Source organism: Fusarium fujikuroi, chromosome FFUJ_chr10 (genome assembly GCF_900079805.1).
Source record: "Fusarium fujikuroi IMI 58289 draft genome, chromosome FFUJ_chr10".
NCBI classification, from domain to species: Eukaryota; Fungi; Ascomycota; class Sordariomycetes; order Hypocreales; family Nectriaceae; genus Fusarium; species Fusarium fujikuroi.
Genome location: NC_036631.1, coordinates 1,111,819 through 1,127,654, shown reverse-complemented (window position 1 = coordinate 1,127,654; position 15,836 = coordinate 1,111,819). Strand labels below are relative to the sequence as shown.

At 48.3% G+C, this 15,836-nt stretch overlaps 7 protein-coding genes, besides 1 other annotated feature; 5 read left to right on the top strand and 2 right to left on the bottom strand.

Annotated features, from left to right (window-relative positions):
- Positions 1–603: 603 nt before the first annotated feature.
- Positions 604–1,747, top strand: FFUJ_10629 (uncharacterized protein; the record flags this gene model as incomplete). XM_023569435.1 has 2 exons in its annotated part: positions 604–1,000; positions 1,056–1,747. 2 exons carry the CDS (start codon positions 604–606, stop codon positions 1,745–1,747), a joined length of 1,089 nt encoding a protein of 362 aa, XP_023436651.1.
- A 469-nt stretch (positions 1,748–2,216) lies between these two features.
- FFUJ_10628 (uncharacterized protein) lies at positions 2,217–2,759 on the top strand (the record flags this gene model as incomplete). The annotated part of the gene is made up of 1 exon (XM_023569434.1): positions 2,217–2,759. One exon carries the CDS (start codon positions 2,217–2,219, stop codon positions 2,757–2,759), a length of 543 nt encoding a protein of 180 aa, XP_023436650.1.
- An 871-nt stretch (positions 2,760–3,630) lies between these two features.
- Positions 3,631–5,306, bottom strand: FFUJ_10627 (uncharacterized protein; the record flags this gene model as incomplete). XM_023569433.1 has 3 exons in its annotated part: positions 3,631–5,072; positions 5,122–5,159; positions 5,221–5,306. The coding sequence occupies 3 exons, from the start codon at positions 5,304–5,306 to the stop codon at positions 3,631–3,633; spliced, it is 1,566 nt and encodes a 521-aa protein (XP_023436649.1).
- A 765-nt stretch (positions 5,307–6,071) lies between these two features.
- Positions 6,072–7,169, top strand: FFUJ_10626 (uncharacterized protein; the record flags this gene model as incomplete). The annotated part of the gene is made up of 1 exon (XM_023569432.1): positions 6,072–7,169. The coding sequence occupies one exon, from the start codon at positions 6,072–6,074 to the stop codon at positions 7,167–7,169; it is 1,098 nt and encodes a 365-aa protein (XP_023436648.1).
- Positions 7,170–7,584: 415 nt separating this feature from the next.
- Positions 7,585–7,658, top strand: a tRNA (tRNA-Val).
- Positions 7,659–8,477: 819 nt separating this feature from the next.
- FFUJ_10625 (uncharacterized protein) lies at positions 8,478–10,214 on the top strand (the record flags this gene model as incomplete). XM_023569431.1 has 5 exons in its annotated part: positions 8,478–8,634; positions 8,685–8,917; positions 8,967–9,091; positions 9,145–9,449; positions 9,499–10,214. The coding sequence occupies 5 exons, from the start codon at positions 8,478–8,480 to the stop codon at positions 10,212–10,214; spliced, it is 1,536 nt and encodes a 511-aa protein (XP_023436647.1).
- A 727-nt stretch (positions 10,215–10,941) lies between these two features.
- Positions 10,942–11,846, top strand: FFUJ_10624 (related to Y.lipolytica GPR1 protein and Fun34p; the record flags this gene model as incomplete). XM_023569429.1 has 5 exons in its annotated part: positions 10,942–11,025; positions 11,079–11,274; positions 11,336–11,446; positions 11,497–11,542; positions 11,591–11,846. 5 exons carry the CDS (start codon positions 10,942–10,944, stop codon positions 11,844–11,846), a joined length of 693 nt encoding a protein of 230 aa, XP_023436646.1.
- Positions 11,847–11,873: 27 nt separating this feature from the next.
- On the bottom strand, positions 11,874–13,561 carry FFUJ_10623 (probable ATP-binding protein PRP16; the record flags this gene model as incomplete). XM_023569428.1 has 6 exons in its annotated part: positions 11,874–12,277; positions 12,328–12,577; positions 12,958–13,204; positions 13,259–13,293; positions 13,348–13,446; positions 13,493–13,561. 6 exons carry the CDS (start codon positions 13,559–13,561, stop codon positions 11,874–11,876), a joined length of 1,104 nt encoding a protein of 367 aa, XP_023436645.1.
- Positions 13,562–15,836: the final 2,275 nt, after the last annotated feature.

Here is a 15,836-nt window from a genome sequence, read left to right as displayed (position 1 = left end):
TGGACAGAAAGGTACCAGAGGCCGCTGAAACTGTCTGTTTCAGTGCTTGTAGGCGTAGCGATCAACTGTTTTTTAGCGGACGGGAGTGCTAGCGAACCTAAGCAAATGGATCTGTGGAACCTGGAGCCAACTGAGCCCGAGAGCGCAACAAGGTCCGTCCTTCTTTCACAACAACTAAGTTACCTTATGCTACATGTGTTGAGTAAGGGAGCGACTGAATTTTCGGATCTGTAGTCCTTACTCCGAATGGTAGGTCTTGCAAGTCTTGAGTTCAACCTTATTGCCAGCAACCTTATTGCCAGCAACCTTATTGCCAGCAACCTTATTGCCAGCAACCTTATTCGCGGCAATGCCAGTTGCAGCGAGTCCCGAGGTACGTACTGCGGCAAATCCAAGTCTATCTAATGGGAAGCTGCGAGTGAATTCATACCATGGTACAATAGCCGGCGGAGTTGGGCCATGTTGCGGAGTTTGGTCAAGGCATGGATCGACGCGATAAACTTTATAAAAAGATCTTGATGAGACCTTTACTGAATCATTCATACCATATTTCAATCAGCTTGGAGCACAGCATCATCTTTCTATAAAATACTCCTAGAAACCATGGGCTCTACACCAGCCACCAGCAGGGCGTTATATGCCGACGAGGACGGCAAGCTTGTCGTTTGCCATGTTCCTTTTCCCGAGCCCCAAGAAGGAGAACTTCTCATCAAGGTTCTGTACTCGGGCGTCAATCCTTCCGATACCAAAATCATTGAATTCTTCGGCTTGAAGAACTATGTCATTGGAACAGAATTCTGTGGCGAGGTCCTCGAGTCTAAGACCCTTGCCTCCACGTCCTTCAAAGCAGGTGACATTGTGGCAGGGGTCCTTTCTGGGGGCCAGAACGCACCATTGCGTTGGGGAACGCACCAAGAATTCATGACAATTATTGCATCTTGGGCCTGGAAGGTTCCCGAGAACTTACCGCCCCAAGACGCTGCTGGTCTTTCTATCGTTGGTAATGTTGTGACTGCACCAAAACCGAGAGTTCCCTCTTAACTAACAGTACGTAGGGCTGACAGCTGCCACCGGCCTTTTCAACGACATCGGCCTTCCGCTGCCACCGAGTGTTGCCAAGGGTACCCCGGATGACGGTGTCGCTGCCCCAGAGGGAACATTGGTGATCTGGGGTGGTGCGACAAGTGTTGGCATGGCTGCTATTCAGTTTGCCCGGGTAGCGCGAGTGTCTTCCATCATAGCCATTGCCTCATCTAAGCGACAAGAATACCTGAGAACACTGGGTACAACCCAGTCCTTCGACTACAACGATATGGATGTAACCGAAAAGGTCAAGTCAACCCTGGAATCAACCAGTGGAACAATCTGGGCCCTTGACGCGCGTGGATCTCCCGAGTCGCAAGCCCTACTCAAGGAAGCGATTCCCCCACACAATAACGCTGTTCTGGCTTCAGTGATGGTGGGCGGCGATCCAGAGTATAAAGGAATAATGGGCGCTCGTCATTTTGATGTCGAGTTCGAGTTGCCTGGAGGTCAAAAGATGTCCTGGCCCAAAGATATGGCTGCTGCTGATCGACATTGGAGGGGCTTTCGCTGGGCTGTTGAGAATTATGGTGCCCCTGGCGGGTATGTGCCAACGCCTGTACGGGTCTTTGAAGGTTCTGGAGAGGATGCGATCAAGGAGGTGTATAACGTTAAGAACATGGGCACTTTTGGAAAGTTGGTGCTTAAGCATCCTTTGAAATGATTGGCTCTATATTAATATAATAGACAGATGTGAATTGGACTAAGCTCTGTTGACTGATTTAAGCTCTCGGTCACAAGTCTCAAAGGCAGACAGCACATCTGGCTCACAACTTAGATGATTAGTATCAGATCCGGGGTGATAGTGTGCCATGCCAACGACCTTGTTCGCTGGTACGGTGACCCCCAAAGTTTCATAAAATTACTCGCAAAGCATAATGATCACTAATGGGGCGAATAAGGCCACTTAATGATGAATATAGGTGAAGTATGTCATTGGCAGGTCACGAGCTATGTGGCTGAGAGCTTCTAATCACTATATAGAAGTTTTTAAAAAAGGAAGGTTTTGAATGTGAAGTATAGACGTCGCCATCAGGTATATAAACAGGCTCTTTAGGGGAAACAGCCCCTCTCCATCCATTTCATCACAGAAATTCCAATTCGCTTCTTCACGGTCACTACCAACACCCAGAATGACTACCGAAACCGACCCTTCCGATGAGTCTCCGTGGTACGAGTACCTCCAGAGCGACCTCTTCTGGGTCTTGACCATCCTGATTATATCCACTAGCATCTGGTCAGAAGGGCAACACAATTTACTCATCAGGAAAAGCGAAGGACAAGAAGACACCCAATCCAGTGAGGCTCCGCCTCAGCCAGCCTCTGGCATCAACCTCAAAGATCAAATCACCTCGCGCCTTCGCCAGTATCTCGCCGTCTTGCTTTGCGTCTCGCCAATCCCTGGTGAACTAATCCACGGCTTGTATGTCCTCAAAACTATGTGGCGACTATCTCTGTGGCTGGTCCATTCGTACTATCCGGTTAGTACCAGGCCACATCTGTTGGGCATTCTCATGTTCTCGCCCATCGCTATCCCTCTGCTGGGGGGCTGGTGCGCGGTAGTGGGCGGAGGGTACTGCATTGTCTCGATACAGATTGGACTTTGTAGCGATTTATGGAAACTCGAACCCAATGAGCAACCTGCTCTTCTTTCAGAATTTAAAGAGAAAGTTTGATAAGGATGAGATCTGGGAGGGCGAACCGGAGGGTGAACTGTGAAGGTGAACTAGCCTCGGTTACACAAGCTATCTTAGCGACCTGAACCTCCTCGACCTATCTCTTGCTCCTCGTCTGGCGTCTACTAGAGATGGACTGGGAGAAATATTCCAGAAGTAAACTGGGTTGAAGATGAATCTGAAAAGATTTCTGGCCCCATCTCTTGACATGAATGGCCCCTGCAAACATGAGAACTAGTCGTCTCCTTCCAAGGTGCCCATAAGCTAGTTACTGTACGATGTATTTCTTGCATTGGAGGTCGTTGATAGATGAATACTATCTCAAATAAGTTGTCATCGTTTGCCTGCGATCCGTTCCATGGTTGGTTGGTAGAATCCCCGAGCACATCGTATTTTTGGCCATTTAACCTGTTAGCCAGCATCAACAAGATTGAGTTGCCACTGTCGAGCGCTTCCCATGTTTTCGAACCTCCTGTGAGCAAATTCAGAAGGCCATGCCCGACCCGGTCTATTATCCGGTAAATCTCGTCTTCCCCCGTGCCGGCCACCTTATCATCTCTCTATAGCTGGTCATGGTGGGTGAAGTCGCCGGCCAAAGTAGCTTTCACCTCTCTTACTTGTCCCGACTTGCCTGGGTTGACTTACATACTCATCATCCTCTTTTCCGTGCCATTTACCATTGCCAGCATTGGCAGTTGGTTCCTCCTCCAATGGCGCCTCATAGGGCTTTGTGGTGGTGGAATCGTGAGGACTTGGTCTGATCAACAGGCGCATGGCCTGGCCTTATGGACATAGTGCAAATAGATGTCATCACGAGATTCAATGAAGCACTAACTTCACCCTGTCATGTATTGTTGTGATATATTATGCTTTAGTTATGTAGGTCTTTTGATAATTGTGTTAAGCCCCATGGTAGATCATCAAATGACAAAGTACCGTCTTCTAGTCCCTTGAAGACTTTTTCGTAGATGTTTGCCACCTCCCAACTATCCCAGACTCCTTCGCGTCTATTCATTGACCGTAATATCATGATCGATCTGTTCCGGATTTCGGCGTCTGTACATGAAGCGCAGATTGTAGAAAGCTCGCGAACTAGATGACCGTCAAAAGCAAACAATGGTCGGGTTTGAGAGTTTTCCAGCGCGATGATCTGCTCAATCTTGCTGAGTATCCTTTCGTAGTCACTGTTTGCAAACCCTGTATTGTGAGGGTCTGTATTGAGAAAAGCTGACCATGTTATCTGATACAGCGACAACACAGCCAAGCGGCGTTTCTCCAGGGTTCCAAATGGATTTATCTGGATAGACATGACAAAAATTTGCATCTTTGAACTCCATGAAAGGAAAAGGGGTTTTATTAGATCGAGAGCATGGATGAACGACTCGGGGGCTGATTGCGCAAGACTCTTGCAGCCAATTATTTGATCGTGGCCTGGCGGAGTGTCGCTGCCAAAGAGGCAGTCGTCGAAGAAGGTGTTCAAGGCTGATAAGGAGTCTTCAGCCTCTGTGATGGTTGAGAAAGGCGTTTTGGGATTGCCCATATCTATTTCTTGGGTACACTGAGTTATGTTGGAGAAGGAGGTATCTCCTGTGAAGGCGCCAACACTTTTTCTGAGAGAGGAGAACATTGCAGCTAATGTTTTCAACAATCCAGCGTCTCCTGGCTGACAGTTCATTCCGTTCGGCGATGTCTCCGGTGATTGAAGGGTTCGTAGTGATTCTAGAAGTTGATGACCGGCGCGGAGATGGCGTACCGAGTCTGCATAACGGCGGTGTAAGTTCTCGATGCAAATAAATATCGTACAGCATAGCAATGCGGTTTGTATGTTGGAGGCAGTGTTCTCTGCCATGACTGGACGTATTAGGGCAATAGCTTCGCTGTATTTGAGATTTGCTTGATGGTCGTAGTCGATGGAATGGTCCAAGTTGTTGTTAAGGTTCCCTGGGTATGATGCGAGAAACCGCTGATGAGAAGCCCCCAGTGCACATAGGGCATGTTTGATGGCAGAGTTCGAGTAGGATAGTGGTAATATGATGTCGTGCCAGAACTCTCTTGAGCCATCAATCATCTCGAGGTCGGGAATCACCCACTCCCTAGTATGGTAAAACAGAGCATTATCAGCTGTATTGACCAACACTCCGCTTGTCAAAGCTGGGCGTAATGTGCTAGGCCCGCTGATCATTTCCTCAATCTTCGGATGCAGAGGCAGCTCATAAGACGAAGTGCCGCTGACGTAAAACTGCTCAGGGCTGCTCTGTGAGTAGCCCTCGCAGGTCCATTTGTCCCTCAAGCAACGAAGGCAGGACGGCTTTGCTTCGTCGCATTTCAAGTGGCGACGTCTGCAACACTAGATTAGTCTTACAGCTTGTGCCATTCGCTATTATCTGAGTAACTGACTTGCTAGATTAAGAGTTAGCCGGGAAACCTTCTGCCGACCCGAGGTCTTGGGGACTTGACTTACCAAGTTTTGCAACCTGTTCTGACCTTGGGAACCTTGGCCCTGGTTCGCTTCTTCCGTGGTTGATCTTGAGGTTGTATGGTGGCCATGGTTATCCATTTGTTACGAGAGGGCTAACCAGAGCTACATGTCGAGGAGCCTGAATGGACTTATAACATGACCGGTATGAATAGGGCTGTGCTAGCTCGTGATAGTTGACTCGTCCAAGCGTTTGCTGCAACCCCCATGTCCGCGGGCCACCGTAGCCTGTAAGCTCATTGGTACTGCCGTAACTCGACCCACCGTGGGCCGCTGTTTCACGTCGCCGACTCAGCCGAGAAGCGAAATGTTTTTTTAGCGACTTTTCCTGATTAATGATGGATATTTCGTATTCCCGAGGGATCTAGCTCGTGTCAAGAGACAAGTTGCCGCATCTGTACTAATGCGTGTTTTAAAGCGACAACCTCGTCTTAATTTATCCCCACGCTAGTCCTCGATATCCGGGCTACAGGGCTAGCCAACATCACTGCCACCACGGTTATGTCACTGCGGAAACGAGGCGCGTGATCCTCATTGGATATCTGCACTAACATGGAACTTCACTTTATCCCATGAGGGACCGGCGTAATGAAGTGCGGAGGGTTTCCCCAAATGGCAATCCCTGTAGATTAAAAATATGCTTGGAAATAGGATTGGAACTAGGCATCTTCGGGACTTGTTACGACAGATACAGAGCCATCGTCACGACTTCACAATCAAGATGGCCAAGTCTAGTGGCCCCTTCCTGAGGTCCTCGCGTTTCCCAGAAGCACAGCTCCATCAATATAAGTAGTCAGATCTTGCTGACGAACCAGAATGGCAAATTAACAATCACCATGCTTCAACTCAAGAGACTGCCATGGTCAACAGCCGCCGTTGCTCTAAAAGCAGTCATCGTCCTCTTTGGCATCCTCCTTTGCTACCAAGCCTACACATTCTACGGCGAATGGAGCTGGCCGAAATCTTTTAGTCGCGGCACCTCACAAGATCCTGTTTCTCTTATTCACCCTCATGGTGGGAGCCAATGTTTACCCTCGCTGAACTCATCCTTTCTGCTAGAGGCAAAGACGATACGGGATGCATGCCGGCATATGCCTCCATATCCATCCTCAGACGTACGAATCGGAAGAGTCACTGCACACTTTGGCTCGGTCCAGGAACACTATCAGAAGGCGCTTGGTACGCATGTACTGCATAGCATGATCCATGACAACGACCTGGAGGTTATGTGTACTCCAGTTGTTGATTCACTCTGGAACAAACCTGCCTTCATCTTGTCTCTCCTCTTGAAAGAGATGGTCAAGCCTGCTCAAGAGCGCCTGGAATGGCTGTTCTGGGTGGACCGCGATACCCTCATTCTCGATCAATGTCGCCCTTTGTCGAGCTTTCTCTCACCCCACGACGTTGACGAGTCTGACGAAAACGAAGATACAGACACTTCAGAGTCTGAGCGAAGAGACGAGACGAATCCCGATGACATACATCTCTTGGTGACTAACGACTGGAACGGCCTTAACAACGGCGTGTTCTTCGTGCGGGTAAACCAGTGGGCAATTGAACTGTTCAGCGACATTGCTGCATTTCGATACTACAGACCCAACGTCTCACTTCCGTTTACCGAGCAAAGTGCGATGGAGATCATAATGAACGAATCAAAGTTCAAACCCAACGTTCGAGTTGTCCCTCAAGAGTGGTTCAACACTTATCCTAAAGGATCGCCCACAGACTTCGTTGAGAAAGCGGATGAAGATGGCTTGAAGGACTATCATGCGAGACGAGGGGACTTCTTACTACACTTTGCAGGTCGTGGTGGGAGGGACAAGTTGATCAATGAATGGGCCGAGATGTTGGAGGGTACCAGAAGTATATGGCCGAAAGAAGAGGTTCAAAGGAGTGCGACGAAAAGTATTCGGGGGTTTTGGTCCGGGCTTTGAGGCATCGAGCTGAGAAGCGATCTGTAAAAGCTGTTATTAGCATACACAATTAGATTTTAGAGGATTTCTGCCATAACTTAATAATTTTGACGTTCAAGTATGCAGGTATTTATGTTATAGAAAGAATAAACTGGTTTGTATGATGAACTCGTGGGCGGCCTAGAACTACCCGTGACGCATTCCTGACAGGCCCCGGCCTGGAGGCACGTGTATAAAGACAGTCTCAAAAAGACCCTATAGCTAAGAAGAAGAAACATGCCTACAAACGTATGCAAGAAAGGTAAATTGCTAAGACTGCGAGCTTTCTCCTTCATCGCGAGCGCCATCATGCTTGCAAACTGATCTGAGTAAAAACAGTCGGCAACAGCGGGGAACTTGAGCCCGACAGCAAGCCACTTCAATATCTAATTGACAAGGTTCCGTGGTCTAGTTGGTTATGGCATCTCGTTAACACCGAGAAGGTCCCCGGTTCGATCCCGGGCGGAACCACATTTTTTGCCCTTTGCCCATCGAGGGACAACTATTTTTGCCCCAGTTTGATGTTGGGGACATTATCCAGCAGGTTGTATTGTTTCTGTATTGTGACAGGGCGGTAAGAGTCAAGGCGAAGCCGCAAGGCATTTTTTTGCATTGAATGTCTCCAGGTAGAAAAGAATGAGCTAAGGGGCAATGGCTTGAGACACCGTCCACCAACATCTGCCTTGCCCATACCAAGCAACTGACGAGGCTTGCCTGAAAACAGGACAATGCAAACGATCGTGCAGAAGAGGCACATTGCTTAGCACTCGGGATCTGCAATCAGCATGCCAAGGCCGGTCCGGTCGTTGAGGCCAGACTCTTAGTGGCGCAAGACGCGCGAATCAACATGGAATTGTATCGCTAAATCCATGGCGTTCAATAACCATAAAATTAAGCCTTTCAGCCTCACAGGGGAAGGCATGTTGCTAAGCCATTTGCGGCTCACACGCTCGTCAATTCAGCCCTACCATTAATCGTCTTTGTCTCAGGACCATACCATGCTTCATCCGGCAGCCAGAAACGAGCTGGTGATGCGTGACATGGAAAGTTCGGCTTGGAAGGCCTCACACTTTAAAAATGAGGCTGAAGAGCTGAAAGCCTTCAAGGGGCAGACTGAATCTGGGTTGCAAGTGGCTGGCTGCGACGACGTTCTGGGTCCTTGGCATCTAACCACGAGTACAGGACCTCATGTGAACGACGGCCAGTCTTGAGTATTTAATACAATTCTATATCCTGCATTCGCCAGATAAATCATCATCCATTTGTCAAGCCCTACTCAGAAATTCTGCAATGAAGGCCTTTTCACTTTCCATACTCCTCGGTACCTTTCTCTCCCGCACTGACGCTGCTGAGCAGAAGCACATTGATGATGCCTGTAGTGATGTTTGGGGAGTCATCGGCTGTAGTAGCACTGTCACGTATCCCGACTACCCAAAAGCCGTTTATAGTAAGGCAACGCAGCTTCAAACTATTTCCCAGCTAACATCAGTCCTACAGAAAATGGTGTCCAGATTGATACAGAAATTGTAACTAAGGACGTGGATATCTGCAGCGCTGTCGATGAGGCACTTGGCAGTAACGACTTCGTGAATAACGCCGAAACGTATTGCTCTTGTCTCTCAAATGCCATATACTGGGGCACCATTTCAAATGCTAAACCCAACTACGACGGCCAAATCAATGCACACTTAACGGGGCCGTATCTTGACTTGATATCCAAGGATGAAACAGTACGTCAGCTTGATCGTGTTCTCTCCACCATTCCCTGACCGTTCAAAGTGCCTTTCAGACAATGGATACAACGTAATGACAGACAGAGCATCGGTGGTCAGGAGCCAGCTTGCAGCTACAAATGGCTGGACCATCATTCGAGCCCCCGAGGCAAGACAGCCCATTGACACAATGTTGTCATTGTACAACCACTAACAAAGTTCCAGATTGACGTGGCAACGTACAGGAAGCTCGCCAAAGCAGTCATGTCCTGCTATACCGGAACATGTGATGGATCGAAAGTTCGTGCCTTTTTCGCCAGCTACGTTCAGAACTCATACAGTGTCACCGAAAGCGATTTTGTTGGGATGCTCAACAAATGGGTTTCCTTGTTTGATACTCTTAAGAAGAAGACGACAGATGTTCAGACCTATTCGAAGCAAGTTCAAGCGCGTCTCAAGACTGTTTCCACCAAAGTCAACTCAGTCAAGGCCAATGTCTGTAAAAACAATGCCTGTAAAGGGGCGACGCCAGCCAACGCGTTCAAGAAGTGTAAGACTTATCGCATCAAGGCTTGGAACTTCGACTTACTATTCTAAAGATGCAAGCACGATCGCAAAAGTTAAGAGTCTACAAGGTGTTCCTAGTGCTGCAGGGAAGTCGCTTGTAAACATCCCCAAGATGAAGCAGATTACACAGAATGCCATCAAGTACACCACAACTCCGGCAGATGAAGCGTATTATCTTAATTTGATGACTGAATATCACGTCAACTCTTTGAGAGACGTCATCAAGGCCTTCAGGGTGACTCAATATCTCCCCCAGGCAGCAGACGACCTGAAGAAGCTCACAGGGACTTTCAACCTCATCAGCAACCATGCAGGCGCCGCGAAGACTGCTGCTACGTCCATCAATCAGATCCTGTCTGTCAACTGGGCTAAGAATTCCGAGCTTTCCAAGACGGCATCTGGTCGCAAAGTCCGTGATGGTCTTATCAATATCCAGAAGAGCTTTAGGAATGATCTGAAAGGCCCCCTTGACAATCTCATCAAGGCCAACAAAGCAGTAGAAGACATTCTCGTTCAGCTACCTCTTCGGAAGAAGAGACTTGAGTTCTCGTTTGGTGGTGTCTCTTACAGCCGCTGGATCGAGGCTAAAATGCCTGTGCCGTGCAAGAAAGACCAGACATATTCTAAGACCATTGGGGACTACACGGGGAGAATGAACTACCAGGAAATCCAGGCTTGTGAGTTTGGACCGCAAAAGGTTCCATTCATTAAAACTGTCATTCCATATATGAAGTATCGTTTTATTTGATGTCTTGTGGACCTTTGATGGAGCATCGTTGGATAAGACTTTCTCGAGGTGCATGGGCAATTTGTTTGGGAATCTATGAACTCATGCAGGCTAACATAGGCTTTATAGAGGCTTTATACTTACGGTAAGAATCTTGAAGCTATTTGGTAGTAAACTTGTTGCTTTATGCCCCCAGTGTCTGCTGGTATGTGAGGGAGAGTAAATTCTGTACCTACTGACCGAGACATGATCTCGATTCTCCAACGTCACTCGTCAATTACTGGCTAGTCACGGCTTAGCCCTAATCTTATCTTTCACCGCTGCCTTTACTTTTCATCATCTTCCATTCTTTTTGGCGTCCCGTGATACCCTATTACCCCATGAAAACACCAACCCCGCAAACTGCTCCATGATCCGGGGAGATTCGGGGCGCTAGTCCGGGCCGGCTGCACACCTATTAGCTAACGGTTTCCTCCACAGTCGAAAAAAGTCTGAGTTTTAACTCCTGCACTTTGACGCCACTGCATATGGAAATTAATGCGGTAGTAGTCATGGGTTAACTATTACCTAAATGCTGAGACGCGGGTCGAGGGAAGGGAAGGGGAGAAAATTCTGCAAAATGCAGGGAGGAATCAGGATTGTCTATAAAATGTCTCAATGCCAAGTCCTGAGGCTCAATGTTTCTCTACGATGACTCGATAAGGCTTCATACCCTGAAATTATCACAAAACGCTGTACAAAATACACAATGACCACTAAGAGTATTGAAGAGATCCGTTCTCACTCACCGAGCCCTTCAGCTCCGGGTTTAGGCCAATGCATCGGCAATCCTGTACATCATTTACCATATCTCCCACCTAGAATGCAACTAACGTAACCTGATAGTCCCCATTGGCTATGGGCACCTTTGCCACTACGCTTCTCACTTTGTCTTTGTCTATGATGGGCTTCCGTGGAGTTGAGACCCAGACAATCTTCATCGGCAACCTTTGCTTCGCCGCTGGCCTTTGCATGTTTGTCTCTGCTCAGTGGGAGATGGCCCGTGGTAACACCTTCGGCTACTCTGCCTTAAGCGCCTATGGTGAGTGACTAAAACGATTCTCGATGTACACGCTGTGGTCCAAGGTTAATCACTTCTCTAGCTGTTTTCTATGGTGGTTACGGCGTCATACTGTGCCCATCTCTTGGTGTCCTTGACTCTTATGGCGGACCGACACCCGAGTATCACAACGCATTGGGATTCTACGTTCTGAGTAAGTCTGGATTGATGCTCATATTGATCCGACAGCTAACCTTCCTGTAGTTTGGGCAGTCTTGACACTGTTTTTCATGCTTGGATCAGCTCCCATGTAAGAGTTCTGACATTCTTTAGTCTTCACAAGGTTGACAAACTTTAGTAATCTGGTTTCATTTGGAATTTTTACCACTATCTTCTTTTGCTTCACCCTTGACGCGGCGTCCAACTTCGCCCATGCTGATGGAAAGGTTGAGGTTGCGAAGAACCTCATGAAAGCTGCCGGTGTCTTTGGCTTTGTCTCCGGTCTCTTGGGATATTACAGCTGTGCAGCCGCTATGTGCGCTGATGCACTTCCATTTGAGCTGCCTTGCGGGGACACATCAAGATTCTTCAAGAAGACTCGCAAACAATTGTAACTACTTCTTGATCTGTGTCATTCATACTCACATGTCCTTGAGCTCTCCAATTGCCCGCAAATATGCCTCAAAGTGAGGCGAATCGTTCCAATCGAATTGAGGGACATTTTGAGATCCCAACGATTTGAGAAGCAAGACTTGACCTGATACATCGCTCATGTGAATGCCAGCGGGGGAGTTGCTGGTCATTCCGAGATCGTGGAACTCTTTGGTGTACAGGCGAATGCATTCGCCGGGCTGGGTTCGCCCAGCGCATCCTGCTCGCTGTCGCGCAGAGGCTTTTGATATAAGAGCAGTAGCCAGCATACCCATGCCTACCCGGCAGTTGAATCTCGCCTCCACATGCTTGCCAAAATCAGGCTTCTTGGGAAGGGCAAGCAGAATGTCGGTATTGTCGTTCTCTCGTGGCCTCCATTGATCATGATACAGGCCTGACTGCTGCTGTTAGACGCAAGTCGCATAGAATAGCAATAAAACATACGTGTTTCGACAGTGGAATGGCCAGCATATTGCTGGAGTAAGAGGCCATTCGTAAGGAGTTCGAGACGCGTAGCGCCTGAGCTTTGCTTGTCGAATCTGACTTTGTATCCGACAATGCTGCCCGAAGGCACGTCCATCTTTTGAGCAACAAGGGTTGCGACACCAGTTGCGACACCGGTTGCTGCGACTACTCGCGGTTGGGTACAAGCCACAAGCAGGCCGCTTGCGCATTCATCAACCACGATGGTGACCTGGGAAAGGTTAGTCATTGAGTTATTCAATGTTCCTCACTGCTGCACCTGAAGAGAGCAAAGGATCAAGTTGAGATTGGAAGGATATCGAGCCAAGCGTGATGTAGCTAGATGTGGGATATAAATCACTTACTTGTTCCGAGTGGTACTTGTCGAAACTCCTGTCGCTGGAAGTACTCCTTGTTATACAAAAAAGGGGTTCATTTTGCCGTCTTCTATAGTGGCGGCTTCAGCGGCAGTGGACTCATTTCTTTTGAGACTGTTCATCTTCTCCATGGTCTTGGTTGGTGATGGTGGTCAACAAAGAGCATACCCACGACATACGTGATGCCCGGAATTATCAAGCTTGCCTCGGCAAAGTTGGTCGCCACAATGCATACCTGACTTGTGGAACCACCAGTGGCCAAATCTTGCGCATGCTTGGGGAGTGAAGAGTACATTGGGAGTACCTTCAAGCCTCGCACTTCTCGTCGAAACATGGCACAGGTCTTCTCGATATCCCGCACCGACGTCAAGAACACAAGGACATTCCCTTTGCGCTTGTTGGCAACGAACTGTTTGACCAACATCACAGCGGCGGAGTCGTAACAAGTTGGTGGCTCCTCGACATACTTAGTTTGGAGGCCGCTAATCTATCGTTTCGTCTCGAAAACATTTGTAGTACCAAATTACTGACAGAACTTCTCGAGGTTGATTGTGGCTGACATGATGACGGGCTGTGATGAATGTTAGTTTAGGACTGAGAAAAATGCGGAGAAGACTAAGCGAACTTTGGGGTCTTTGCGCCGATGAATGAGCTTCTTGAGAAGAGCAAGCAACATGTCGGTATTTGTCGTTCGCTCATGAGCTTCATCTATCGTGATACAGGCCTGGTGATGTTAGACGCAAGGCGGGTAGAACAACAATGAAACATACGTAGTTTCCACTCTGCCACAACAGACTTTTTATCCGACATCCAACAATGACACTTTCGTGAATCTCCATTACCAGATGATTGTACCCTCTCTGATCAACCTTGGATCCCTTCCAGGTTGACTAGATACCGCTGTCCTTGAGACTGATCTTGGCTTCACTGGGTTATCGAGAAAAGACCAGTTACTGACCCAGAACGCCACGTGAAGGCGCCAGCCATAGTTCTGGTGCCTCCGCAATAATGCATCATCGGCAGTTGTTGGTGAGAATAGCTCCAGCATTGAAATTGGAAGCCGTAAGGCCATCAGAAGGGGGGGTGCTGTCCAGCCAACAACAAATGGATGCCGTGAGGCGGAGTATCTAGTCTTCGACCAGAATGAACGTATGGGCCGACGAGAAGGAAAAGACAGTCATTTCAAACCTTGCCCTGTGTCGAGGGACGTCGTGGTAGGTGATTCGTGCTTGTGGGGGAACGTGTTTGGTGAACGCTCATGTTCCGAATCATGTTCGTCAAGCTCACAACTTCGAGGATGCCCTGCAAATCCCAAGATATGCTCCGATGGGGCGGTGGTCGTTAGACTTTTTGTGATAATTGCTGCGCCCTCAAGAGGGTTTCTTCATCTTTTTCATGGCGGGGGTCTTCAGCTAGACGCGATGCTCGTCTGGGGTCGGTCCTGGGGAGTCGGAAAGCGAATGTTCCTGCATTGATGAGCAAAGAGTCGAGTGAACGAGTCAAGTACATACAACATGCCACTTTGGCTGGACAGCTGGTATAGCCAGTACAGATGTTCAACGCCAGCATAATTCGCGGTTCATCCTAGATTTTCTTGCCAGATCGCCCATCGCCAACAACGATCGTGACCTGGGAGGGGCTGATCAAGTACTGGTTCATTGTCAGCTTCAGAAGGCGGAAGGGATTGAAAGGAGTGGGAGGTCAGATAAATAGAGAGGCCGCAGTCTCAGGCGTGAAGATATTGCCGTAAAGTGAGAACAAGAAGGGGAGCGACGTACTTGCTTGGATTGATATTTGCCAAGAAACTCTGCCCCCGGAAACGGATTGGCATCAATTTCGGTGGGCTTCGATGGAAGTTTTTGTTCTGAAGACTCTTTTTAAAGGAAGAAAACATTCATCTTGCCATCATCGATGGCCGAGATATCGGAGGCAGTCTTTGAATTGCGGTTGTTGTGGTTGCGGTTGAGGTTGTGTTTTATTTGGCTGGTGTAGTTGTGATTGAGATGAAATATTTGGCCTCGCTTTGTGCGAGGGCTTCTGCAAGCGCTCACGTGATAAGTTTGAAGGCTTTTCTCATTATCACAGCTCTCTGACTTCAGGTGTGGTGGTGGGCAGCTGCTGGCACTGCAGCTCTTTTGAGGTGTGACGAAGGTGATTGGGAGCTTGTTAATAATTCTCAATCGTTTCTCAGCCTTTTGATACCACATCGCTCGCTTTGCTCCCCTGAAAGGTCTTTTAGATGGCTCCAAATTTGCCCTGTTGGGTAGGTGCGATCTAAAGCCCTAATTTTCAACACAAGAAACATCAGAGGCGCACGGTAAGGTACCTTAGTCTCATCTCGCGTCTTGCCTATGCATTCCCCTACTGCATAAAGAAAATGGGAGCCATGCTGTCAAGAGGTTCGTCAACAAGGCGCAGCGAAGTGCCGGTCGCCCTCCGAGAAAGCTGAGGCTGCAGGTGATGGTAGTCTCGATCACCCTCAAGCTAGTGGGTAAGAAACCTTTTTGGTGATCAGAGCGATCATGATGGTGCAGCCGAGTGAGCGCAGGATTTCGCTATCAGCCTCGGTCAACTGAGTCTTGGCTATGGATTTGTCCAAGACAAGACTTCGCTTTACGGCGACCTCACTTGTTGAGCACCCCAAGAAAATCACTCACAACCTCGAAATTATATATTCCTCCATCAAGAATGAGTTCGATGAGTTTGCACATTGAATCATGCGAGTAGAATAAGTAGTTGGCCAAAATTAGGGCCCCGGATAATAAAAAACAATAGCACGCAAAGGAACTGTACATGTACAAGAACAATAAGGTCACGATTGCAGTACTTTGATTCAGCCTTGCAGCCCATCAAGAAGGAGGGGTAGGGAACTACAACGGTATGTGCTAAGTACACAGAGTTTCGAAGGCGTGAGCCGCTCAAAGACTAACAGAAGCGAAGGCCCACAAAATGCTCTCAGTCTTGCTGGACATCGTAAGGCTCCTGTACCTGTGCGTGTATCTAACGGTGTTGGTTGCTCTGGTATGAGGCAATGTGAGTTTCCGAGTGAACTGAAAGCAGTATGCCGCCTCATATTGGGTGCTGTGAGGCACAGGAAAGAAAAGGAAAACGTTT